Here is a 26182-nt window from a genome sequence, read left to right on the forward strand (position 1 = left end):
CCTTAATCAGTTTGTAGGGACCTACATACTTTGGTAGCAGTTTCCGTGCCAGTCCTTTGGGGAAAGACATGTTCTTCGTTGAGACGTACGCTAAGTCTCCCTCTCGGAAAGGACACGGCTGTCGTTTGTTGTTGGCGTTGCGCGTCTGCTTGACGCGAGCCTCCAGCATCGAGTCGTGTGCTCGAATCTGGGCCTCCTTCATCTTCTGAGCATATGCTCGAACTCCCGGGTACTCATTCTGCTGAGGGTCGTTCCAGACCATAGCTCGGGGCATCTGTCCATTGTTGATGAAGAAGGGAGAGAGAGAGGTCGATTCTGACTGGGCCAAGTTGATGGCGAATTCGATGGCCGGGAGCCGGGACACCCAATCCCGTTGGTTGGCCGGGATGCACGCACACAGCATCTGCGTAACCGTGCGGTTGGCTCGTTCTGTGGCCCCATCTGACTCCGGGTGGTAAGCGCTGGACATGCGTTGCTCGATGCCCAGTAGTCTGTTGAGGTGAGTCCAAAAAGTACTGGTAAACAGCACGTCACGGTCACTTACTATGGACCTGGGTAACCCGTGTAACTTGTACACCTCCACGAAGACCAATTCAGCGATGTCCTTCGTGTTGTAGTTCACCCGGCTGGGTACTAAATGCACCATCAAGGTGAACCTATCGATTATCACAGTAATCGAGTCGTACTCACCGTCACGGTCCTTGGATAGAGGTAGGGGGCCTACAAAGTCCATGCCGATGGATTCCCAAGGTTGGGAGGGAATGGTGAGTGGGGTCAACATTCCATACGGCTTCTGATTCGAAGGTTTGCTTCTTTTGCACGTGTTACATGTGTTACAGTAAGCAGTGACGTCACTCACCATGCTTTTCCACCAAACGTGTTCTCTAAGGTACGTTAACGTTTTAGAAGCTCCCAAATGGGCTAGCAAGGAGTGCGCTTGTGAGATTATAACTTCTCTCACTGTTCTACCACTAACCTTCATGTCGGGTATGCACAGCAACTTTCTGTCGTGGAGTTGGAGGCGGATTAGCCCGCGCTCTAGGTGGAAATTCCGAAAGTCCGTTGGTGAGTCCAAAATCCATTTGAAAAACGGGTCTTGGTTGTACTGATTCTTTATCGTTTGGATGAGCTCATCCTCATCTGGGTAGCCCAAGGTCAATACCGGTGGGGTGCGGCCCCAGGTCTCCGATGATAGACCCATTGTTGGGTTACTGGTTGGTACTTCCATTGTCTCAGCCTGTTGTTGAGCTGACGTATGGGGTTCTGTAGGTTCGTGTCCTACTTCCTTCCCCTCCTTTTGTCCCTTCGGGCCACGAAGGACGAAATGCGGAGCCACTCGCCTCGCGAACTCCCCCGCCGTCTCTGGACGACCGGTCTCTGCAGGCCCCACATCACGGCGCGATGGTTTGGAGCGTGGCTTGTTGGGGTGAGTTTCCATCGTATGGGGGGGGCGTGTGCTTACTGAAGCCCCCAGTAATCTGCTTATTGCGTGCCTTCCCGGTCACTGTGCCCGCTGGCCGGGGCTTATGACGATCCACCTTCGAGGACGATGCAGGAATGTCCGTTGATCTTGTCGGTTCCAGCTCCCGTTTAGAGGCCAGCCGTGCACTGCGCCTGGACGCAGCCATTGCCTCTGGTCCAACCAAAATGGGCATGGATATCAGCCCCGACAAACGTTGTCTGGGGCCATCGTCGTCGTCATGCTCAGTGAACTCGCTTGGTGCACGCACTGTCCCTGGTGCATCGTAGGAGTACAGGTGAGACAGGGCGTCCGGCAGGATATTTTCCTGGCCTGGCAGGTATTGGACCTCAAAATCAAACTCTCCAAGTTTCTCCAGCCACCTGGCCTGGCGACCCGTGAGGTCTTTTTGGTTCAGTAAGTGAATTAATCCCTTGTGATCTGTCAGCCAGGTGAACTTTGCGCCCTGCAGGATGTCCCTGTGGCGTAACATACCCTCAACCCCTGCCAACATCTCCTGCTCGTGCACAGCGTAATTCTGCTGTGCCAGGTTCAGTTTAGCACTATACAAGGCCGCTACTTTTGATGACCTCCAATCGGGGCCTTGGGCCACAATGGCGGCTATGCCACATCCACTGGCATCAGTCATCAGCCATATAGGGTGAGCCTTTTCGCCATAGTCCAGTGGCACACGATGATGACTGCTACAATTAGCCACATAGCATTTGACCTCCTCAAACGCTCGTTGTTGGGAGAAGTCCCATCTGAAAGGTACAGTATCCCCGGTTACCTCTGCTAGTACGCCCATTGGCACTCTGACATTGTATATATCATCTGCCAGGAACCCCACAGCTCCCAGGAAGCTGCGAAGAGCGTCGCGGTTTACGGGCGTCTTCCAATTGACGATGCTGTCAACTTTGTCAGGATCCATCCGGATACCTTCCTCGTCCACTACCCTGCCTAATATCTTGAGGCGGGTGCACAAAAACTGGAGTTTCCCTTCACTAAGGTAAAGCTTCTCGTGTTCTAATATGTTGAGTACTGTTCTAACGTGTGTCATGTGTTCTTCTAGTGTGTTAGAGTATATTATGATATCATCAAGGTAAACATCCATCCAGTTCCTGATGAACTCACCAAACAGATGGTTCATCAGGGCCTGATACGTGGCCGGCGCATTACAATCGCCTTGCTGCAGTACCGTACTAACCATATTCCCATCCGGGGTCATTACTGCTGTACGAGCGACATGTTCAGGTATGATGCGGATTTGTTCATAAGCGTCCTGGCCATCAATTATAGACCGAAACTTTCGTCTATCAACTCGACGTAAAATCCCATCAATGTCTGGTAAAGGTGAGGACAATTTCCTGGTATTTTTGTTTCGCTCACGCAAATCAATGACTGTCCGCAGTTTATCGGTACCTGGCTTTCAAATGAATAGCATGGGTACTGTGTTCCCCGCGCTGGTAACCTTCCAACGTCCTGAGGTAAGGTACACCTTCCTCTTTGCATCCCATTGAGGCCTTAACAGCTCCGGACATTTGGAAGGTCGCCATCTATAGACCTTCTCCATCTCTATCAGAGGGATGGTGTGATTTATCGCTCGTAATGGTGGTAAGCCCGTTTCGCTCGCCTTCGCACATAGAGGTTTCACTAATTTCCTTAGGACTTCCCTAGCTCGTTCGAGCTCATCTTCACTGGCTTCAGCCATGCGCGATTCCAGCACTGACACGTGCTCTCCTTTAACCGGCAATGCCGTGTTACTACCAATCACCACTCTGGACAGGTTCAAACCTACCAGCACTTGGTGCTGAAAAATGAAGGGCGTCCCAAGAATTAAATCGTAATTCTGTAAGTTGATTATATCAAAGAAACGTTCTTCTCTGATGTTCTGATAGACAAACTCAGCCTTGGCGCCAAAATTCACTTTGGAGTGCGACCCCTGCACGGCCAACTGAATGGTAAGTGGTTTCTCCAACGCTATGTGTTTTACTCGCAGCTGTTCCGCTAACGTAGATGACATAAAGTCAGCCAAGGATCCTGTATCGATTAATGCCCTCGCCGGTCTCCCATTTATATGCACCACCACCACCATGGGTTTCGGTATCAATCGTTTGAAGTCCCTGGTGGTCGCAGCGTTACGCTGAATAGCTGGGTACCGTCCAGGAGCCACTTGCTGGCCATTCAACTCAACCAGCCGATATTGGTGAGGTGTTTCCGCGAATTTCATGTCTGGTATCGCAAACAGCTGATGTACCACTTCTTCTAGGGCGCAGTCCATAGAACTCAGAGGTTCTGAGTCCAGTAATCTAAGATGGTTATTCTCCCATTCTAGTTCTTTTGCCACCATCAGGCCGTTCAACTTTCGGTAAGCTTTAAGCAAGTGTTTGGCATACCAATGGCTAACATTCAGTTTCTCATTGCTAAGGAACCGGTCATCCGCGCAAACATAAAAGTTAAGCTCCTGGTCGAATATCTCGTAGACATTTTCGTTCTCATACCCGACTCGATGGCAATAGAAGCGATCCGGGCTGGATTCCCCGGGGAGCCGGACTTCGGTGTTTAACATAGATGCTACCCTCTCAGCAATTGCATCTCCCATTGGAGTTCGCTGCTGCATATAGCGCAGCATAAACCTCGGTACGTCCAATGGCCACGCTAATCTCTTCATGTACCAGTTGCTAATGAAGAAATTCGGGTTATTCAGCAGAAACAAGGGGATCTCGATGTCATCCTCCAGGTGAGATGCCCTGTCCATTATGAGGTGACGGGTCTCTGACGTTCTATAGATCAAGAACCGTTCTGAAGATAGAGTCTCTTCTTTCCCAAGATCATCCCCAGGGTAAGGTGCATTTTGTCGTAGAATTGCTTCAGCTCGTCTCGCCAGGGGATCACCGATGGATTCATCGGTTATCCCCCAAGTCCGACTAACCTGTTTCTTAGGTTTTTCGTATTCAAGGAGTGCACAGGCTAAGGGGATCTCCATTATCACCTCGGTGCTGTCACCGAGGTCTTGGAGGTCCCCATCAGATCCTGTTTCTACATGCATCACGTAGTTTGGCACCCCGGGTGGCTTGTCATGCCCTAATGAGGTAAGTGTGGTCTTACTAGGGCAACTGCGGGATATATGTCCTGTCTGTTTGCACACAAAGCAGCGTCCTTCGGCTGCCAAACAATCATGTTCTTCCCTGCTCATCCGTTCTTCCTTAGGTGCATCCGGCCTTCGGCCCATCTGATTCCTGGACCGTTGGTTACGGCGTCCCTGGTAAGATCCTCCCAGTTTCTGGTTGTGTCAATCCCGACCTCCTTTAAAGGTTTTTTGGTTCGTATTAGATGACCCTTCACCCTGTTTGATTTGGTTGGACGACTTATCCTTGTCAGCCTTTTTGTGGGCTTTTGACTCGTCATCACGAGGGCGTGATTCCTTGGTGGTAGAATGTGCCAGTTCAATGATCTCTGCGGTATGTTGTACCTTTCTCAACGATGATACCTCTGGATTGAGTTGCATTTTGTATAGCTCATTCTGTATGGTTGGGTTCAGACCGAACCAAAACTTCACCACCTTTTCTCGGTCCGGGACACTCCCAATCATCACCCAAAGTTCGTTGAGTTCCGACAGATAGTCTCTAACTCTCTTATCCCCCTGGTAACAGCGATATAACTTTTTTTGTTGCTTAGTACGGAAATCCAAAGGGAAACAGTAGTTGAATAGTTCGGTGAAAAACTCGGTAAGTCTCCAGTCTCCTGGTCTATCTGAAACCTGTCTAATATAGAAGTCGTACGCTGTTCCCTTTAGGAACCGGGACAACACAAACACTTGTCTATCGCGGGCTACATTCCCGTCCTCCACATAGGCAGTTCCCTCTGTTATAAACTGGTGGAACGCCCTAGAGTCTACGGCTCCATCATATTCTGTTGGAGGAATGGGCTTCAAGGTAGTTTTCTTCTTTGAAGACTTATGTTTCTTACTGCCCTTCTTTTTCTTTGCAGTGCGCGATTTTTTAGCGCGATGATCTTCATCCGACAATGACACCTTGTTGCTCCCACTTTCCTCGTGCGACGAACTGGTCGTTGGATTCGATTCTGAATCGGACGTGTGGTCGGTGGACGCGCTGGACGAGCTGTCAGACGGATCCTCTGGGGTGGGATCTTTCTTAGACTTAGTGTGTTTCTCTTTTTTGGAACGGATATTCTCAAACGCCCTTCCTAGATAGCTTTTTGGGGCGATTTGAGCCATAGCTTCAACGGCTGCTGGAGATGCACGCCTAGCGTGTCTCTTAGAGGGTTTTCGGGCGGCTTTCTCGACCATTTCTTCCACGGGACCTCTGGTGGGTTTACTGGGTTTATCTACCGCGGCAGGTCTCCTGCTCTCTGCCAAAAGTAAGTCTTTCTTGGCTAATTCACTGTGTAGCTGTCTGACTTGTTTTTCAAAGGACTTAGTGATCCTTTTCTCGGCTGCGCGTACAGCTTGATCAAGCAAGTTGGTCGAGGTCCTTTCGGGATCCTGGATGCCCTCAGACCGGCGTTCATCACTCTGGGTTTGGTCCCCTTGGTCCTTTTTGGACCAATCACGGGCGGCTGCCCATTCCTTTAGGGCCTGGTATTGGGCATCAAAGTCCATCTCGGACTCGCTTACACCCGCGTCTCCCCAGTTCCTTGGGTCGACTCCCTTGCCCTTCGATGGTCCTTCACCGAGCGAGATTGATCGCGTGTGGGACTGGGCTCGTGTCTCAGCGTTTTTCCTGTTGAGGATGCACTGTCTTTCATCATTGGTGAGCTGTCTTTCAGCCTCATCTAGAGTCTCATCCCTTGACTGATTGGGTCTAGGGAAATCTTTTAACTTGGAATTCCTTCTGGGTTTTCCGCGTTTACGTTTGACCTGTTTCCAAGGTGTGTCGTCATTATCGCTCTCATCGCTTGTGGTGATGCATTCGGGCTTCTTATTGACAGGGGTACTATGAATAGTATCACTCCCCTCCTCAGAACTAACTATAGTGCTATCATCGCTAGCCGACCCCTTCCCAGTCTGTAACTGGAGGGAATCAGACCTCGTCTGTACCACGTCACTGTAGGAGTGCACAGGTCTGAGGATGGAATCCCCAACCGATGAGAAGGATCTCTCGGTTGGGGATGGTTTTGGGGTATTGTAAGTTTCAACATCAGTCAAGGGGGACTCAGCTAATGATCCAGGTATAGTTGGCTCGCTGATTGCAGCGGAGCGTTGCGAATGGAGATTGTAGTTAGAAGGCATGTTTTTGATTTGAGTGGAATGTCCGGTGGGCCTAACCGTAATACTGACTCATTGGGGGGTTTTTATTTGAAAGAGGTCGAGAAAAGAGTAAAGTGTTTTTTCGAAGAAAAGACTTTGGTGCGTCAAAAAAGATGTGACGTCTACTGTTTAGCTAATCGCTCGAAGTAGCCGGCACAAGTGAAGAAACGTTCACAATGGAAGACGGTGTTAAAGTCTGGTATTCTGGGTTGTAAGAACGCTGTCCTAGGTATATGACAATAGGCCGTATTTAACTATTTTCTAACGAGGGTCTCGGGTAAAACAGGGAGTAAGTAGTCGGCCGAGGAAGAGAGTGTTCATCAGATAATGGACAGTTAGACTAGGCGACTGTCAGTGATATGAGTAGAAATACGAAGCTTAATAGAATTGAAACCGGGCGTCTGTGACCGAATGTCAAGCCGTTACACAGATACCCAGGCACGTCAATCCACCAAAAGCATATACCGTGCTGTTGGGACACCTGTACAAGACGCTGTATAATATAGGTCTTCGGTTCAAGATCGCTTTCGCCGATACGCTGACTCGCCTCTTACATTCCATTGGAAAGGTATTTTCTATCCCCTGGTTGGTACTGATACACGCTAACATGACCTTAAGACGGCGCAGGCTGAAGTCGATCATCCACAATGGGAAAAGGCGATTGAAAAGATCTATCCTCGGGCCAAGGAGATGATGAGTAAGCCCAGGTATTGGCATTTCGCCTATCCATTGGCTGTCACGAGCCTTTGTGTTGCGCCTCACCAATACTTGTTGATGCACGAACGTGCACGTGCGACGCGACGTGGAGTATGATTGTTGGTATTCCAACATGGACGCTTATATACCTATTTCTTTGTGTTTCCCCTTTTCCCTCAGTCACTTACACCAGACTGAGGGTATGTTTAGTTACCTTCTTCTCGCCACCTAAACACTAACGCTATCTTGATAGATTAATGTGTGTTTAGGTATATAGCAATCTCAGTCACTTACACCAGACTGAGGATTAATGTGTGTTTAGTTTTACAGGTTATGAGCCCTGCTCTATCATAAACGAAGAGCAGAACCATCTAAACATCGGTAATTCATAGAGTCCGTTCCTGCCGTACCTTAAAGGCCTAGAACGTGCGACGTGAAACGTCAACTCCTATCAGCGTCTCGAAGAACGCTTAATTCTTCCTCTTTGGGCGATAATTGTCTTCCCCAAGATCATATAAAGCGGGATAGCAAGATACAAATCTCTTTCCCCACTCTTCTCTCTCTCTCTTTCTTTCATCACTCATCATGCCGCCGAAAGCAACCGCGAGTACTGCCGCAGGCCCTCATACGCGTTCGCACAGTTCCGGTAATAAGGGTGGGGGACTAGCCCCACCTGGAAATACTGCTCGTGTCATCGCTCCCACCGTTAGCGCCATAACACTCAGCCAGACGGACTTGGAGAAGGTTGAAGTACTGGACCGCAGTATTAACAACTGGGGGGTATGGTCCGATAAGATGCAAAACTACTTGCTCTTGAAGCATGGTGGCGGCTATCTCCTTGGCATCATCCCTCGTCCTGACCCCTCTGTTGACCCTTCGAGCGCAGCCAACTGGGACTTGAACAACTTATGTATCATAGCCGCTCTGCGTACCCGTTCCAGTCCCGAAGAGCAAGAGTTCCTTCGTACATACTCCAACGCATACCTTGCCTGGGACGCCCTCAAGTCCCGCCACGAAAAAGTTGGTCCTATCGCACAAATCCTGTTGATTCAACAGGCTCTCGCGGTCCGCTACCGCCAATCTGAACGTCTCTCCACCACTAGTACTCAACTTGGTGAGCTAGTCCGATGCATATATGCGATCGGACTGCCCAAGGAGAACGATTTTCTCACTATCATGATGCTTAATGCCATGAGTGATGACTTGCCTCATGTGTGCAACCATATCACAGATGCCCTCTCCGCAAGCTCTTCTACGAACGTATATGGTCCCTCCAACATCCGTGCTCGACTTGACGTTGAACAACAACTCATCGACACCGAAAAATTGAAGGGATCGGGTGACGTCGCTATGGTAGCTAATAGGAAGGGAGGACAACAGCCTCAGGCCAATCGGTCCAAGACCTGCTCAGAATGCGGGCGGGCTGGCCACTCTTTCTGCTGTACTCACTGCAACAGCTGGGGGCACTATGCCCAAGACTGTTTCACCAAAGGCGGTGCTATGGAGGGTAAGCACGATGAGGTCTTAGCTCGTAAATGCGCTGCTCACGAGGCAACTGGCAAAGGTAGTTCTGGCATGAAGTCTGTCAGCAAGGGTGCTGCCTCCACCGGCAAACCAGGTGGAGTCCGTTACGATCAAGGTGGACGTGCCTATCTACTCGATGGGGAAACTGGCCAGGCCATCTACCTTGCTTCCGTCCCAACTCCCTCCGCATCTGCATCTACTGGTACCACTCCTACCCCTGAATCCCATGAATTCACTGGTCTCGCGTACGACCCCATGACCCCTTCATTCATCCGTGAGTTATCTGCGGGTGATGATGATGAGTTTTTGGCTCTCCTTGCCACGGTTGACACTCTGCAGACCAGCATGGATTGGCGCCAGAACTCCCAATTGGTGGACTTCGCAGGACTTACATATAAGGCCCCCAACCAACGCCAACGCAGCATTGTGGACCCTTCCATCATCCTGTTCTTCTTGGACAGTGGTGCGTCGGTCCATATCAGCAACATTGAGGGGGATTTCTTCAGCCTGCGTCCTATTCCCCCTCGCACCGTTAGCAGTGTTGGTGGTTCATCAATCCAGGCCATCGGAGTTGGCACCATTCGCCTTGTCGTTGCTAAGGGTATCCACGTCACACTCGACCACGTACTCTTTATCCCCGCTGCCACTGTTCGTCTCCTCTCGGTATCTGCACTCTGCGCGGCGCATCGTTGTGTCGCATCATTTGATGCTACCAGCTGCTGGGTTCAATCACGCAGCGGCACTCGTATGCTGTCTGGTACCCTCACCTCTCGCAAGCTTTATGCTCTTTCGGGCGGCCAGCTGTCCGCAGAACATGCCTACCTCGCGCAACGCCTTCCCACCTTGCAATCTTGGCACCATCGCCTTGGTCATGCGAACTATCGCGCAGTGTATGATCTTGCGCGCTCTGGCAATGCGACCGGTATGCCAATCAATCTCTCTACTGAACCTCCCGTTTGTGATGCCTGTATTCTTGGGAAACAGACTAAGTCAAGCGTCCCCAAGGTTCGGGTCGGCAGTCGGGCAGCTAGGAAGTTAGGTGTCGTGCATGTAGACCTCATGGAACACCCGGACACTGTGTCCGCATTGGGCAGTAAATACATAATGGACATCATTGACGATTTTTCGTCCTACGCTTGGTCTATTCCTTTAGCGGCTAAGTCTGATGCTTTTGCAGCACTTCAAGCCTGGGAACGAGCCCGTGAACTCGAAACTGGTCTGAAGGTTGGTATATACCGCTCAGACAATGGCGAACTCAAGTCTGCCTCCATGCGACAATGGCTTCTCTCACGTGGTTCGCAACAACAGTTTACCGCGCCATATACCTCCGCTCAAAATGGCCATGTGGAACGTCTACACCATACTCTAATGGGCAAGGCCCGTGCCATGCGTTCAACCTGCGATGTCCCCGTCAACCGCTGGGATGAATTTGTCCTTACCGCGTGCTATCTGACTAATAGAACACCCGTTACCTCACAGGTTGGCCACATGCCATATGAGCGCTGGTTCGGTTCGAAACCTGATCTATCACACCTTCGTGAGATCGGTTGTCGAGCTTTTGTACTCATTCAAAACCGCCACAACCCCAAAATCTTAGACCGCTCAGTAGAATGTGTACTTATTGGATATTCCCTCGACTCCAAAGCCTACCGCTGCTACCATCGCGCATCACACAAGGTTTTCATCTCATTCCATGTTTCTTTTATTGAGTCCCATAATTCTAGTGACACACCTCTGCTCCCTGGCCTTACCATTGAGAATCCCACCAGCCTCGCCTCTCCCTCTTCGTCTCAGCGCGCCACTGTTACTGATATTACAGCTGAGGATGACCAATCTCTCCTGCCTCCACAAACGCCAGCCCCACCTGTCGTACCTATTAACCTTGGGCCACGTCGTTCGGCGCGTAATCCCATCCCATCCGAGCGGCGGTGTGCTGCTGAGGGTATTACATACACTAATGCTACACAGCGGGCCGCACTTAATTCTTTGGCTGATGCTGACCGTCGTAACACGCTTGAGGGCGCTGAGGCTTACCCTGCTGGAGAGGACAGTACCTTGACTGATTTGGAGGCCGAGATCGCTTACCTGTCCAAAGTCTTTGTGGCTACACCTGATCATTTTGACACAGAGCACCCTGACGACCCTGCCTCGTATGCTGAGGCGATGCAGTCTGAACATGCATCGCAATGGACAGCAGCAATGCAGGAGGAGTTCAAGTCCCTTTGCGAACTCGGTGTTTACAAGCTGGTCCCTCGCTCCAACATCCCTACTGGCCGGAAAATCATGAAAGGCCGGCCCGTCTTCAAGTTGAAACGTGATCAGCATGGCAACCCTGCCAGATTCAAGGCGAGATACGTCTGCCGCGGTTACTCTGCAGTATGGGGCCAGGATTATACTAAGACATCGGCACCTACCGCGCGCCTGGAATCCTTCCGTATCCTTGCCCACATAGGCACCGCGCTTGACTGGGAAATTGAGCAGCTCGACATCAAAACTGCTTTCCTATACGGCTTGCTCGACTCGGACGAAGTCTGCTACATGGAACAGCCTGAAGGTTTCGTCGAGCCTGGCTTCGAAGACCACGTTTGGGAACTCCAAAAGGGACTCTATGGGATGAAGCAAGGTGGACTGATCTGGAATCGCACCCTCAACGAAGCAATGCTGTCATGGGGCTTCACACGCTTGAAGAGTGAGCACTGTATATACTACCGCTGGACTGATGCTGGCATCCTCCTCGTCGCTGTGCATGTTGACGACTTCTTCACTGTTGGAAGCTCCAAATTGATTATCGCGGATTTCAAAACGCAGATCAAAACCAAATGGCAAGTGTCAGAGCTTGGAGACGCGCATTTTTGCTTAGGGATCGCCATTGCTCGCAATCGGGTAGCACGCACCATTTCCCTATCGCAAACCGCTCTCATTGATCGTGTCGTCGCGCAATTTGGACTTAAGGACGCAGTGCCAGTCTCCATCCCTATGGATCCCGGACTTCATCTCTCGCGTCATGACCACTCCCCGCGCACAGATGCTGATCGCGAGCTTATGTCTCGCATGCCTTATCGTTCCCTCGTCGGTTCCTTGATGTACCTGGCTATTGGTACAAGGCCCGACATTGCATATGCTGTTCAACAGCTATGCAAATTCTTAGACTCTTACGGACACGCTCATTGGGACGCGGCTAAGCGCGTTGTATGCTACCTTAAGGGCACACGGGACATGCAACTTGTCCTCGGCGGTGATCACATGGCACGCCTCCTGGCCTATACTGATAGCGATCTTGCCAGTTGTCTTGACACCCGCCGTTCTGTGAGCGGGTACTGCTGCACGCTTGGCAGCGGGTTTGTTACCTGGAGCGCACATCAACAAAAGACCGTGTCACTGTCCACGTGCGAAGCCGAGTACATCGCAGCGTCTGAGGCCGGAAAAGAAATCAAATGGTTATGCACACTGCTTCTCGAAATCGGCTTCATTCAGACTTCCGCTTCGCCACTCATGTGCGACAATAACGGTGCTATAATCCTTACTGAAGATTCTTCATTCCATGCACGCGTGAAGCACATCGACATGGCGCACCATTCGATTCGAGAATGAGTTGCCCTTCGCCAAATGAAGCTTCACTACGTCCGCTCAAAAGACAACATTGCCGATATATTTACAAAGGCGCTTGCGAGAAAGGACTACGAGCGCCTGCGCAACAACTTGGGCCTCCGGTGATTCAGTCGAGGAGGAGATACGCATCGCGTCAAGGAGGAGTGTTGATGCACGAACGTGCACGTGCGACGCGACGCAGAGTATGATTGTTGGTATTCCAACATGGACGCTTATATACCTATTTCTTTGTGTTTCCCCTTTTCCCTCAGTCACTTACACCAGACTGAGGGTATGTTTAGTTACCTTCTTCTCGCCGCCTAAACACTAATGCTATCTTGATAGATTAATGTGTGTTTAGGTATATAGCAATCTCAGTCACTTACACCAGACTGAGGATTAATGTGTGTTTAGTTTTACAATACTTCCTCCGCAACTGGACAGCTTGTTTTGAGTACGGGCTGTCAAAAATGAAGGTTCGGATTCAATTAGTTAAACGCTTTTCTTACCGACTCCTAATTTAGGAGAAGCTTCATCTGATTCCTGTCTTGAATGGAATTTAAAATAATGTCCACAAGGTGTTGGCTAGATGTTCGCGTTAGGCCACACCAAGGCATATATGAGGCCCGAGTGTGCCCCACTTCTGAGGCGTTGATGCATGGCTTGCACCCAACCTTAAATAAACGAGTAGACTCGGGTTCTTCCCTAAATCCAATTAGCAAGGCCGATTCTCTTCACGCCTCAACGGTTTCCTGTCCTCTCCACATCTCTGGTACTCAATTCATGCCATCAACATCAGGAAAACCCTCCCAAGGCAAATTAGGGAGAATTCACAAAAATTCGTAACATTAGCACAATCACAGCTATTTATGAAGAAAGTAGCTAAAGATGATAATGTTAGACGAGTTTTTTTCTACAATACATCTAACTCTTCTAAGTCAGATAAACTATTACAAATTAGAGCTAGATATCAATATCATTCATAACATGCATGTAATTATTGCTAAGTTATAGAGTACTACCTAAGGGTCATAAAACCATGCCTATTGAGAAACTCAACACCTGAATAGTGTGATCATTGATGCCGTGAGTGTGCAACAAAATTTTAAAATATCCAAGTCCAGCATTTGTGCATATTTGTTTGTATCATGTGACTTGTAGTTTGAACGAAGAAATATCTTAAGTCCAACATTTGTACATATTTGTTTGAATCATGTGACTTGTAGTTTGAAATGTTTGAGCGAAGTGGTGCCATGTCACTGATCTTCAACTCTCACTCTCGTCTTCGAAGCTTAAGAGGCCTCAAGCTTCATTGCTGGTGTTCATGCACTACATACAATTAAGGTGCGCAATGATTTTTTTTAAATTCTAAACTTGTTTGAAGCAAACCTATTTATTCTAAAAACTATTTATTCTAGGATGTTCACAGTGAGTGAGTCGGTCCGAGTTCGAGTTCGCCAAGTTGTTGCCCGCCGTTCGCAGTGAGTGAGTCTGTCGGTCCGAGTTCGAGTTCGAGCCACGCTGATCCAAGCTGTTGTCCGCTGTTTGTAGTGAGTGAGTTTGTCGATCCTCGTTCGAGCTCGAGCCACGCTGATCCATGTCGTTGCCCACCATTCGCAGGAAGTGAGTTTGTCGATCCTCGTTCGAGCTCGAGCCACGCTGATCCATGTCGTCGCCTACCGTTTGCAGGAAGTGAGTCTGTTGATCCTCGTTCGAGCTTGAGCCACGCTGATCCATGTCGTCGCCCACCGTTCGCAGGAAGTGAGTCTGTCGATTCTTGAGCCACGCTGATCCATGTCGTCGCCCACCGTTCGCAGGAAGTGAGTCTGTCTATCCTCGTTCGAGCTCGAGCCATGCTGATCCATGTCGTCACCCACCATTCACAGGAAGTGAGTCTGTCGATCCTCGTTTGAGCTCAGAAGGACGCACCTGCGAAATTCCACTGTATGATGGCCGACATCTATGAGGCTGCACAGTGAGTTCCACTTAGGTAGTATTGCCTCGATGCTCACTCTGCTTGCAGGAAGTTGCGATACAGCGGCGCCGCTGCCGGTGGCCATGCTGCTGAGCTCGAAGCATTCGAGTTACTTGACCTCGACAATATGGAAGAAGACTGAATCATCCCCCGCTCATTTTCATAGTGTACAATACGGAATCGTGAAGCTGATACATAGTCTCCCAGTTGGTCATAGCGCGCGCTGTTATTTAAATTAGCCTACTGCCCATATACCCATTTCTAATCAAATTTAATTTTGTTCTTGTATCTTATTCTGTCTGATTCGGTTGGAACCCTCGTCTAAGATCAAAAAATCAATTCTAAAAGTCATGCTAATGTGTTTGAATTACTGAAAATAGTTGCTAATTCTTGTGTTTTTATTAGGGGGTAAAAAAACTGACCTAAGCTAGCTAAAACTCGAATTTGTAAAATTTAGATATAATAACGCAGGATTAGTTCGGATTAGTTCTAATGTTACATCTTTAAGTAAATTTGTCTGGGGAGGGTTTTCCTGATGAAACAGTATCATTAACCCCACTAAACATTCCCAAGAGGTATCATTATCGATTTCAGCAATTCGAAAACCCAAGTAGAGTATGCTGAAGTACGGACCGGCAAGTCGCACTGTTTGTATGCTGTACCTGCAGGCGCCTGTGCTGTAGGATTTCGCGATCACAGGCGTCAGTTGCGCTGGCAATCTCTCAACTAATCATATTTCACTGATTGTATGTACTCGACTCAGAGACATTCATACTGTCGATTCAAAATCAACCAATAGGTGATTACAGTGATATCTACATAGATATCAACAGCCCCAGAGGCTACATTCAATGCAGCTCATTCGCTCCATCACCATTATCACTCACATCACGGCGTCACCAACCCACTAATCTCGTCCTCCAGCCCATCTAACGCGCCCCTCAAATCCTCCACCAATTCAATCTTCTCAACACCCAACCCCTCCCGCTCCGTCGGTGGGATACTCGCATGCGTCATCCGCACAGGTAACTCCGAAAGACTCTCTACACCACCCAAACTCTTAGCGAGCGTGAACAACTTCAGTTTCGGCAAATGTGCCTCTGCAATCCTTGCGCCACGTACACGGAATGAAACCATTCTGCCGTAGGGTATACCAGCGCAAGGCTCGATGGCGGTAGGGCGCTGTAGAAGTGGCCTCGTAGATCATTAGAAGACTCCTTATAGCGACAGTAACTTTAGTGTCCTGATATCCATCATGTTGCAAACAAAAGTCGTGTCGTTAAACAGTGCAGTGATACCACGATCCGACGTGATCCTCTTGAATTCGCCGTCGCGCTGCTGCCGAAGCAAAAGTGTTGCCCAAGGCGTTCGGAACCATCAAGCACAATGCCAGTGAGGGTGACACTAAGCGGAATCAAGTGAAGGTGACGCGCGATCGATCGATTCCACCACTAGTTTGCAATGTTGGCATTGTATGTGTCCTGTACAGAGTAAAGCAAGGGTATGCATAGTGAATGAAGATATAGCACAAGCACCATCAAACATCATAGCATTTTCGAGTCATCCATTTTATCGTCATCTAAAAAATACGAGTTCCCCAGGTGGACCTTGACCACCGAAAACATATATCCTTTCGGTGGCAAGTCGCTTCATTGGTGAATCTTCGGCAGTGATATCTAGCCAGATAGGGTCCCCCCAGGGAACTGTGCACGGGGAGCACGTCGCTCGAGCATGACTACGAACGTATTGCTGAAATCGGGGAACTACTGCTGTGCTTCACGAACGCGCGTTTCCACCTCTTCGACCATTCCTGACATGCTACTGGTTTCAAAGCCGGCCATGAATTGAAAACTAATACAGATGTCGTGTGATCCTGGCCCTGTTGGCGATTTGATCGAGAAGCATGGGACGAGGACTGAAGAGACTCACCAACAGTGCACCTCAGAACACTTCTTGTGTCCATTGCGCCAAGCGGTCCTTTAAATCATGATGTACCTGTGAGATGATTAAAAGGTTTGAAGCTATCGTCACGAATATACTAACGATTTCCTTTCTTCTCTCACGAGGCACTTGTATAGTCTTTACTGCGACCTGCCTTAGGAATCAGGATTGAATTTCATATGCGTTCACCGACATGTCTCGTACCTCAAGTTCCGTGGATAAGTCGGAGCGCCAAACACATTGGCGCACGTTGCCAAATGCTCCGGGCTGCGGATATGAACCGTTGGGAGTGATAATGTGGTCTGTGAGGTTAGGCAAGGTGAAGAGCAGATCGGAACTTTAGAAAAATGAATGAGCCGACATTGCTGATCCACTAGATTGGAACCGTCATCGAGAATAGCCAAAGAGTTAATCTTCCATTATGCAAAGCGAAGGTCGCCGTAGACAGAGTAGAGTTTGAAGAGCCAGTCGATGAGGACATCCTTCTCGCGTGCTGGGAGTCTGGACTCTACTCTGTCAACGTAGCGGGCTTTGCCACGCACATGGCCTTGTGCGACTTATTATGTAAGGAAACAGTTACGTGTGACGATAATCAACTCCCAACACGTCATTGTCAATCATGATAGAATCAGAGATTTCAAGGTATGGGAGGCGTTGGATATCATACCTACTTGCAATTATGTAACTGTTACTCACCAGTTTTGGTCTAAACATGCTTCGCGGGGCCCACCAACTGGTAGAAGGCACTCGATACAGCATATGTTCTGTGATTGCTGCTCATGATGGAAGTGGCAGTGACGAAGTCCTTCTGTACGAATCATCTCTGTATTCTGTACCATAGCTAATATCTACAATAGGGTGAGTAACCCAGAAACCGGTTTTCATGCAGCCGTGCTGGCTGCACTGGAAAGTGCAACAAAAGTAGCCCTGTGCCCTGGTATTCATGTTGCTAGCATTGGTACCAGTAAGTTAAATACATTGCGGCCATTCCTAAAACTATTAGCTAAAGTGCTACAGGTTTCAAAAGTCATATCAGTGAAGAAGAGCACAATCTTGAAGCAGAGCTTGAGGATGATGCAAGCGCCAGTGAAGAAGAACCTGAGAATGACCTCATAACCCAACGCATTGAGCAAGAAGCTGAGGAAGATGAAGATGTACTAACTATGCTGGAAGGTTCGCAACCTGTGCCTGCATAGCTCTAGCTAACATTGGTAGACAGATCAAATGGATGACACAGCAAATAGGATGTCTGAGATGGTGCTGGGCGATGCAGGTGGGATGCTGCCGTCAGTATCCTCTGAGACCACCTCCCTTCCTTCACAGCAGTCCCACCGACTCCACTCAAATATCTCCACGCTACACACTGATCAGGCTAGCGATGGGGAAGACTTCTCTGCAGCCATTGCGGAAGTGCCTTCATCTGATGATGATGACTCGGAGGACGACAACTCAAGCAACCCTATCCGGCGCCGGCCAGCTCCACGCCCCAAGTTTATTCAATGTCCTCGCCAGGTCAATGTCACAGCACAAAGTAGCGACCAGAAGCCATCCCCTCATTCCCAATTCCAATTTCCTGATGTGCCGACCATTGATCCAGCTTCTGACAAGCGGCTACAAGCCTTCGGCATAAATCTGCTATCTACGCCTGGGAGGACTAGGGTCTGGTCTCAGATATCCGGCGAGTGAGTTCATTGACATAGTCCGCATGACGGGAACCTTAACTTTCACAGGCGAAGTGAAAATATACTTTCACTTACATTGGAAGCCGACCACGCTCTGCCTCCGGCCCTCAATGACATGGAATATGATAATCTCCTGGACACCATCGGCTGTGGATACCTAAGAGACTATGAAGTTGTCGTGTGTAACTCCATGAAGGATGGCGTTCGATGTGGATATGCCGTCCCTCTGGAAAGCCTCATGAGTCACTGCTACAACAAAGCACCACTCGCTTCGCCTCGCTGGTCTCATGAGGTGCCGTTTGGCAAGATTTCTCGGAATGGGCCAAATGACAAACAGAAGCGCTTCATGCAGGAGATCTTGGGGCGCTACCCTAACATAGTGGCCACAATAGGAGAACTAAGAGATCTCCGGCCACTGCCCAATCAGTCAGGCCCAATTCAATACATCCGCCCACCTATTGATGGTCGAGTCTGTTTCCAGTGCGATTTCGCATTGAGTGAAGAAACTGGAGACTCTCTCTTTCGAAAGCATTGGTACCATCATCCGGGCAATAAGAGCAAGCCGGGGAAGAAAAAACTGGTTAGCTTCAAGGATCGGTTTGGCACTAAAACCCCAATCCAGGCGTTTGAACTAGACACTCATACTCGGGTGTGGCTGGCTGTGCGCAATCCCTACCAAGATGCTCCAACTTCTCAAAAGCCGAAGTTTACCGGAACGTTACTCGGACGCAAACTTTTGAGGCACCCTGCAGCCATCGCCTCACTGGGTCTCAATGAGACTACAATTCTACCTTTCTTTACCCAAATAGGAGCGGCACAACATATTGACCCGTATAACCCAGCTGCCCTGGCTGCCTTGCTTGCCTTACCAGAGCGAACCGACCACTTGCTGCTCAAGCTCAGACGTGCTGTAGCCGATCGTTTTGAAGATCTTTGTGCGTCTGTAAATACTGCTAATGGTACAGTGAGGCAACTGTTGGCAACCCCAAAGCCGTGCGTATTCAAGTTATCTGATCAGTATTCAGCCTGACCGATCTAGCAGTGGCCGGAAAGCAATGTCTGAGAGGTTTAGTGCGCCTCGTACCAAACGGAGCCGTGCTTCGTATGCCCTAGAGGAATTCCGGTTGCTTTGCTTGATCCTTCGCTCTGTGTTACTGGATGCCTACACTGTGGCTACTTCTCTTCCGGCCCAGAATTCTTCAGATTCCAGGCTATCATCCGATGATCAATATCGTCTCACCCTATCTGCAGAACAGCTTGAGGCCAGTCAGTTGCTTCTTAATCTATTAAGACAGTTGAAGCACGACGATCCAAAAATCAAAGACGGCATTGAAATGGTTCTCTTCTCGGTATACATGCCGAAAAACACCCTTCAAATGTTCGACGACAGTTATATAAACCCAGTGGTCGCCTATATCTGCCTTCGGTCGGTTGATAGTGATGGCGGATTTCTACCACCCTCACTGCTCACCAATCCTCATGTCAAGACCCAGTTCTGCATACGTCTGTTCATTTTGGAGTTCATTCGGCAGCAATATCAAGCATACGTACGGAGTCTGGCAGCTCCTCCGGCTGCAGAGATAAAGATCAAGCGTACGAGGCGTGGAGGGATTGTATTGGATGATGAAGATGAAGTCGCAGGAGTGAGAGCATCCGGGAAGATGCCCACCGAAATGATCTTAGCGCAAGGTTTGGAGGACGATGGAGAACCATGGATGAAGTAAGTCGTACTGCGAGGAGGCAGTGACTACCCTGACGTCTCAACTTAGATATGCGTCAACTATTATCACCCGGTGGGCTACCGAAGGACAGATATCTCCCTTTGCTGTTACCAGAGAATGGATTCGTGCCCTGAGCAATGTCGCAAGAAATGCTCCAGCTCCTGCGATGGTGGTGTGGGATGATGCTGGCCAACAGGTCCGGTTACAAGGACAAATCATCAACATCTCTGAATATAAGATAAAGCTCCAAGGCACGCTGCAGGACGCCCTTACTTTCATGCATCAAAAGGTTCTACGTGGCCTGCCCCTGCCTCCAAGTGCCCTCGGCATTCCCAACAATGATAGTTACAACCAAACAACGCGGGGCTACGGTCTATTCACGTATTCCCAGGAAGACTTAGACAACCCTGACCATCCTGCTTCGTGCTTCCTCGAAGCCCTCTGTGTCCAGGGCGTTCTTTGCAGAAGCACCGATGATGGTGATATTTTGTGGGATCAAGCCGAGGTTGCACGGTGGTCAAGTGACATTTCTTATATGCTTTCCCAACTCTACATTCTCCTACATATGCTCTCCCCGCCCGGTCGAGGAACAGAGGAAATTTTGTGGCAGTATGCCAACTCTGCTGACAGCCGCCGTCACCTATTTCAGTCCCGGACGTTGAAAAGTCTGGTGATGATAGGGAATTACGACAAGGGTACCACTACTACAGGACTGCATAAGTGCATTGTGCGGGTCATCCACACCAAAGTAGCAGAGCTACTTGCGATCTACCTTCGCGTCATCAGGCCCATGGAACTATTACTTGCACTTACATTTCAGGAGGGCAGGCTGGACAGAGAGGCCGAAATTGCTCATCTCTACCAGACTCGGCTTTTTGTGTCCTTTGGCAAGGCATGGACCCCACAGCGCCTTTCTGACGTCATTCATGACTGGTACACGACCCATCTTGGATTGCCTATTGGCATGAGGCTGCACAGGCATTTTGCGCAGGCGCTCCAACGACGTCTTTATTCCAAACCGGGCATGGACCCTGGTACACAATTATTGTCTGAAACAGCCAACCAGGCATTAGGTCACGGCCGAGAGGCTGGTGAAATGAATTACGCTAGGGAAGACGGTGATATATTGACGATGTCCCAGCAAGAGCTGTTTGAAAGGGTGGGAAGAGACTGGATGGTATTTCTTGGGTTTGAAGCACCTGAAGCGTTGTAATATTTTTCACCCAGGCCAATTATAAATGACAATCTTTTGTATACTTTTGACAAGATCTTTCCACATGTCATTTGCACAATATCAACAGACACAGTGTATTTACAGTTGCAGAATTCCCCGATGGACGCCGTGTTCCATATATCTTGCCCGTCTATGGGCCCTTGATTGATCCGGCTTCGAGCAGGCGTTTTTCCTCTGTCACGCGAATCAACGGAGCAGGACACCTGGTATGCAGCTCAATCATTTCCCTTCTGACATCAAGTAATTATCTTTACTAGGTGCCTCAGCATGCATCTAATCAAATGGGACAATAGATATTCAATATTTTATCCACTGCACCCTATCTCACACCATCTACGTTCATTGGACGCAGTTGGTTATCGATTACGGAGATAATCGGACAGCTTCCAGTCTCATACATTCACCCATTGGACTACCATCCTCACCGACGATACCTCTCCAATGTAGTAGCCTGCTTGTCAGGGCATCCCATTTCACGAACTTTTCGTCAAGCACCATACTCGCCTGCCATAAGTCCTCGACAATACCACCCCACGCACGGGATCAGGTACTGGTGGTTGAATATGCAGCCCATGACCGTGGTACGGCGGCTTAGAAAGGATGGCAGGTCCGTTGACGGGACTAGACTTGCTGAAATCTATGCAATGCTCCAATTGTTCGAGAATGCCAATTACGACCATGAAAACATCCGACAGATGAAAAATTGAGGTCTGAGACGCTAGACTTAATCGTAGCATGACACGAACGGCTTGTTGAAGAATGGGGAGCGATGGCGCTGCAGGACAAGAGAATGAGCTTCAAATAGGAGCGAAAGCAAGGCCCATACCACTGCAATTCTGTAAAACCAGCGAGAAGCATCTGCACAGAGCATCTTGCCACTGACCGTTCATAGCCCGTTGCAGTTTGGCAGTATTGGCTGTGGTCAGAATGTTTCGAGGATCTTTAGCCAGGCAAGAGTGTCTTCGTTGATGTGTGGCAGTTGTACTTGCATCTCGATCCAGGATAGAAGAGATGACTTCAAAACGAGGGAAGTCGCTGCCTGGACATTGGAAGTCAGATTGGCGAGCACCTGTAAAATGACTTGAATCAGGGGTTGACAAGAGTGTTGACACTACGGACCTCCAGTACTGCGCGTCGTAGCGCTTGATCGCGAACTGAGCTCTGCACAAGACTAGAAAGAAGATCCCATGTATGTCGACGTTTAAGCACCTTCCAATCTTCTGTACTCATCATGCCGTCAAAAAGGAACCTAACGGTCCATCCACGCTCTTTCTTCCAGTCATCCGAACTGCCATAAAGCATGCCATATAGCATTGGCACATCAGTCACGTCGAGTTCTGGGCGCTGAAGAAGGAAACGCGCCGTGCATGGGTAGATAAAATTGGAAGGATAAAACACCCCACGAAGAGCGTGAGATAGAATCAACGATGTAAACGAAGGTAACCGTAAGGGAGGACCATCAGATGAGGGCTTGATAAGATTCTTCAGGAGGTTAAAGATGTACAGCGCGTGCTGCCTTTCTTGCATATCCGAAAGGAGTGAGCATCCCAATAGCGAATAACAAGACAACACACGAACCTCCACAGACCCCCACACCCTTGCCAACAAGCCAAATGAGGCTGCACGAATCTTTTCATCTTTTGTAGACAAGCAGCGGATAAGCAAACTAAAAATGTTCGATCGAAACATCTGCACCAATTCAAGCGACGAAGTTGGAGGGTGATGCGTAAACATTTTGGCAACGAGCAAAGCCACGAATAATGGATCACAAACCTGCTCATCCAGACCAACTTTCTCATCTTCCTGTTCGTCTGACATACGTCTCCATATCGGGAACACATGACAGGTTCTCAACATGCGTATAGGATCCATGTTTTGTACTGCATCAAGCTGGCTTGAGATAGATATGCCAGGGGAAGGTGACCACTTGACGAGAATAGATGATATAGGCGTCAGCCTTTCAGCCTCAAATAAACGGAAAATGTTCAATAGATTTCGATCTGAGGCGGAGATTGTCCCGCCGTATATGCGCACGAGTGACATGACATGTGAAGGCTGGCATGTGTTGGTGGGGTGGAGTCGGAATAGGGCAGCGATGAAACGGATGATAAGATCTCTTCGAGATGATTCTTCAGAACCACATAGTTTAAAAACCGAGGGTGTTAAAGTATATTCTACAGAGCTCGATTCACAACGACGGGCTGAAAACATCCATATTGAGCCTGAAGCCGCACAATATGACAAGATAAGATTACCTTGAAAGGCGAGCACTGCAGTAATGCAATGCCAATATCGAGAGCAACAGTATCGGCAAGTCGGTTCTGAAGGGTAGTTGTCAATAGAGGCTCTACGATGTATGTTTTTGCCTTGAATCCTTGCTTGGAAATTTTCGCTGCCAAGATGAATTAGCCAAGGTACACGAGAAGGCCATTCAATCCGACTCACTTAATTGGGTTAGAATCAATTGGTCCTCTTCATCTTCGCCTTCAGGGCCAGAGAAATGGCGCACAACCCATTGCAGTCCACGCTCAGATAGTTCTGTCACAAGATCGGCCAGTGGGGAAAATGATTGCAAGCGGGAGGCAATGCATACACTCTCGAGGGCGAATTGGTCGACAGCAAGGCGTTGCATATTCTTCTGTAGCAGGTTGGCGAGCTGTTGCTTCCGAGTTGCATCTGCCTTGCAAATGCAGCGGATGCACAATTGTCTCAGGCCCTCAGGGTGACGACGTCGAGGCAACATACGATCAAAGAGCGCAATCGTAACGGTATCATGAAACAAATTGATGGCGTCACCACCCAGGGAATCCAAAACAGCATGCACTGCTGGTAGCACATGCTCAAATGGAATGGTCGTCCAAGTTCCCGAGTTGAACCACGCGACAAACTCCTTTGCAACACCGGATTGTCCATAAACTAGCCCGGACACAATGCGTGACGTAGATTCCGTCCAAATAGCCTTCTGAAACAGCCCCGAGATGAAATCAGAGGGCAGCACGCCCAATTGTGAACTTCCGGAAGCTGGCAGGTATCGAGGCAATAAGTAAAAGTTCAATGTCTTTGCTTGTGGATGCCGTCCGTCATGGCATGGCGGAAGATGTGAAGTCACTGCAATAGCGATCATCTCTTCGAGCACCTCGGAGTCAGGCAATACCCGATACAAACCGAGGAGCTGCGAAATAGGGATCCTCGAACTAGCACATGTGAAAGAACCCCTCAGGGTATTGAAAGCAAATCCCAGAACCTCTAGCACAGATGGCGTAAGGGCTATATTATTGGCATCGCACGCGTGATCAACGATGTTAAGAAGATTGTCTGGGTCTGTATAACTTAGCCATAACTGGATGGAACGTCCCTGGAGAAACATTAGTAACGTAAATATTCATGTATGGAGTCATCATACCGTCTGTAGTGATCCTGACTGAATCGATGCCTTGAAAGACTCCGTCCAGTATGTACAAATCGAGGAGACCATTGTCCTATCACCCTCACTGCTGGGGCGAAGAGACACATCGAGAAGCGCTCATAGAGCTGCTTGAACAATTAACGAAAGAGCGCAAAATCGCATTGAGAACATTACCTTCTTGTATGGTATCAGATAGATCTCCAGACATGCTCGGGCCATGGATAGATGGCGCCCTCAATAGGACAAACTCCTTCAGCCGAGCGCCATCTTCCTTTGAGAGTTCACCGAGCGCCCTCTGCATAATTGCGGATAGCAAAAGCAGCAGATCGCATACAAGAGATTCTCGTTCCATGATCGAGCAGATATCATGTGCGATGATGCAAACGGCATGTTCAATCTGAACCCGCGTTGGTGATCGGAGAAACAGACACTCCAGCATTATTTCGCGGCATTGTTGGTTCACCATGTCAGCTTCAGAGCTTTGCGTGAACATCCAATCAAAGGAAAGCCTGTGTAAAGCATTTAGCATTAACAACGACGCAGGAATCAAGGGAAGGCAGGTGACATACGCTTGGAGGAGCTGCCTTGAGGCAGTCTTTAGATCACCGCCTTCCCACATCAGCGAACTGGCGGGATGAAGGTTCTCGAATAGATCCTTGAGAGCAGGAGGATGGAAGCGTTCGACCACGGTCGAAAGTCAAACAATATCCTGGGGCTGAAGTTTGGGGTCTACGAAGCGCAACCAGTCAACGAGTTCGTATGCGTTGTGGATGCATGCACTTGAGCTTTCAGCTAGAAAAATGTAGTCAATTTCCATCGCAGTGATATATATAGGCTGCACACACGCAAAGGTATTCCTTCGATTTTCATCAGGAAGTCTTAGACCTCTGGACTCGTGTTAGAGTCTTCTGGCACTTTTCTCCGAGCCTCTCGTTCAACCTCTCAATGCCGACGCGTCCACTGCCCACTTTCATCTTCCTCGAGTGCAGATTCAACATCCTGGAATGTGCGGAAGACGCAGGAGAGCTTGGTCAAGCACCTGGCTAGCGCGAGCGCTGTACAGTGTTGCACAAGGTGGGACATAGACTGCAGTCCTTTGGAGAAATGCACCTTGGTGCTGACGGAAGGAAGGATGCTCTCGAGGATTGTTGAAAGCGGTGGTGGATCGGGTTGATAAATATTGTTTCCGGGGATGAGGAATGATGAAACTGGTACAGGTTGGGAGATGACAAGTCCAAAGAACGCAATGTTAGCTATCCATTTCGACGATAGACGGGGTTCCAGTGTCAATGCTACAGCATGCCAGTATCTAGAATAGTGAACATCAACGGAGATCTTCCATTAGCGATGCTGCATACCCAGCCCCCAACTCCGGACACGCCATTAGAATTTTCGACGCAAGTTCCTGCTGCCTGGCGTCTTCATTAACCTTGAGACTCTTTAGTATGTTACTCAAGATCTTGTTATATATTTTCCGGCTCTTCTTTGGCTCGTCGACAACATCGGCATCAATATCACGAGGATACCATCCTCTGTCTCCAAATGCCCAGTCCAGGTCGTGTACAGATAGCGAGGAGAAAATGATGCACAACATCTGCTGGGATGTGATCACCATCCGCGTTTTCGGCGGCGGCGCGTTCGTATAATTTCAGAAGCTATTCCAAACATTAATCATTCGTCTGCTAGG

At 49.1% G+C, this 26182-nt stretch overlaps 5 protein-coding genes across 5 annotated transcripts; 1 reads left to right on the forward strand and 4 right to left on the reverse strand.

Annotated features, from left to right (window-relative positions):
- Nucleotides 1–3761: 3761 nt before the first annotated feature.
- Nucleotides 3762–4445, reverse strand: F5891DRAFT_961436 (uncharacterized protein; the record flags this gene model as incomplete). Its single annotated transcript, XM_041375812.1, has 1 exon — nucleotides 3762–4445. A coding segment is annotated over one exon (684 nt), but the record flags the coding sequence as incomplete, so codon positions are not given.
- Nucleotides 4446–6029: 1584 nt separating this feature from the next.
- Nucleotides 6030–6710, reverse strand: F5891DRAFT_961426 (uncharacterized protein; the record flags this gene model as incomplete). Its single annotated transcript, XM_041375811.1, has 1 exon — nucleotides 6030–6710. A coding segment is annotated over one exon (681 nt), but the record flags the coding sequence as incomplete, so codon positions are not given.
- Nucleotides 6711–15486: 8776 nt separating this feature from the next.
- F5891DRAFT_933522 (putative cystathionine gamma-lyase) lies at nucleotides 15487–15648 on the reverse strand (the record flags this gene model as incomplete). Its single annotated transcript, XM_041374003.1, has 1 exon — nucleotides 15487–15648. A coding segment is annotated over one exon (162 nt), but the record flags the coding sequence as incomplete, so codon positions are not given.
- Nucleotides 15649–19246: 3598 nt separating this feature from the next.
- On the forward strand, nucleotides 19247–21209 carry F5891DRAFT_1062470 (uncharacterized protein). Its single transcript, XM_041362956.1, has 2 exons — nucleotides 19247–19854; nucleotides 19904–21209. The coding sequence occupies exons 1-2, from the start codon at nucleotides 19469–19471 to the stop codon at nucleotides 21066–21068; spliced, it is 1551 nt and encodes a 516-aa protein (XP_041220049.1). The 5' UTR covers nucleotides 19247–19468; the 3' UTR covers nucleotides 21069–21209.
- An 802-nt stretch (nucleotides 21210–22011) lies between these two features.
- F5891DRAFT_1255164 (uncharacterized protein) lies at nucleotides 22012–26110 on the reverse strand (the record flags this gene model as incomplete). The annotated part of the gene is made up of 13 exons (XM_041369977.1): nucleotides 22012–22158; nucleotides 22209–22601; nucleotides 22668–23205; nucleotides 23268–23290; nucleotides 23345–23481; nucleotides 23535–23765; nucleotides 23835–24444; nucleotides 24493–24611; nucleotides 24670–25004; nucleotides 25065–25150; nucleotides 25199–25287; nucleotides 25464–25804; nucleotides 25854–26110. 13 exons carry the CDS (start codon nucleotides 26108–26110, stop codon nucleotides 22012–22014), a joined length of 3306 nt encoding a protein of 1101 aa, XP_041220050.1.
- Between the last annotated feature and the right edge of the window lie 72 nt (nucleotides 26111–26182).

The sequence above is a fragment of the Suillus fuscotomentosus genome (assembly GCF_016647785.1).
Source record: "Suillus fuscotomentosus strain FC203 chromosome Unknown F5891scaffold_79, whole genome shotgun sequence".
In the NCBI taxonomy this organism is placed as follows: Eukaryota; Fungi; Basidiomycota; class Agaricomycetes; order Boletales; family Suillaceae; genus Suillus; species Suillus fuscotomentosus.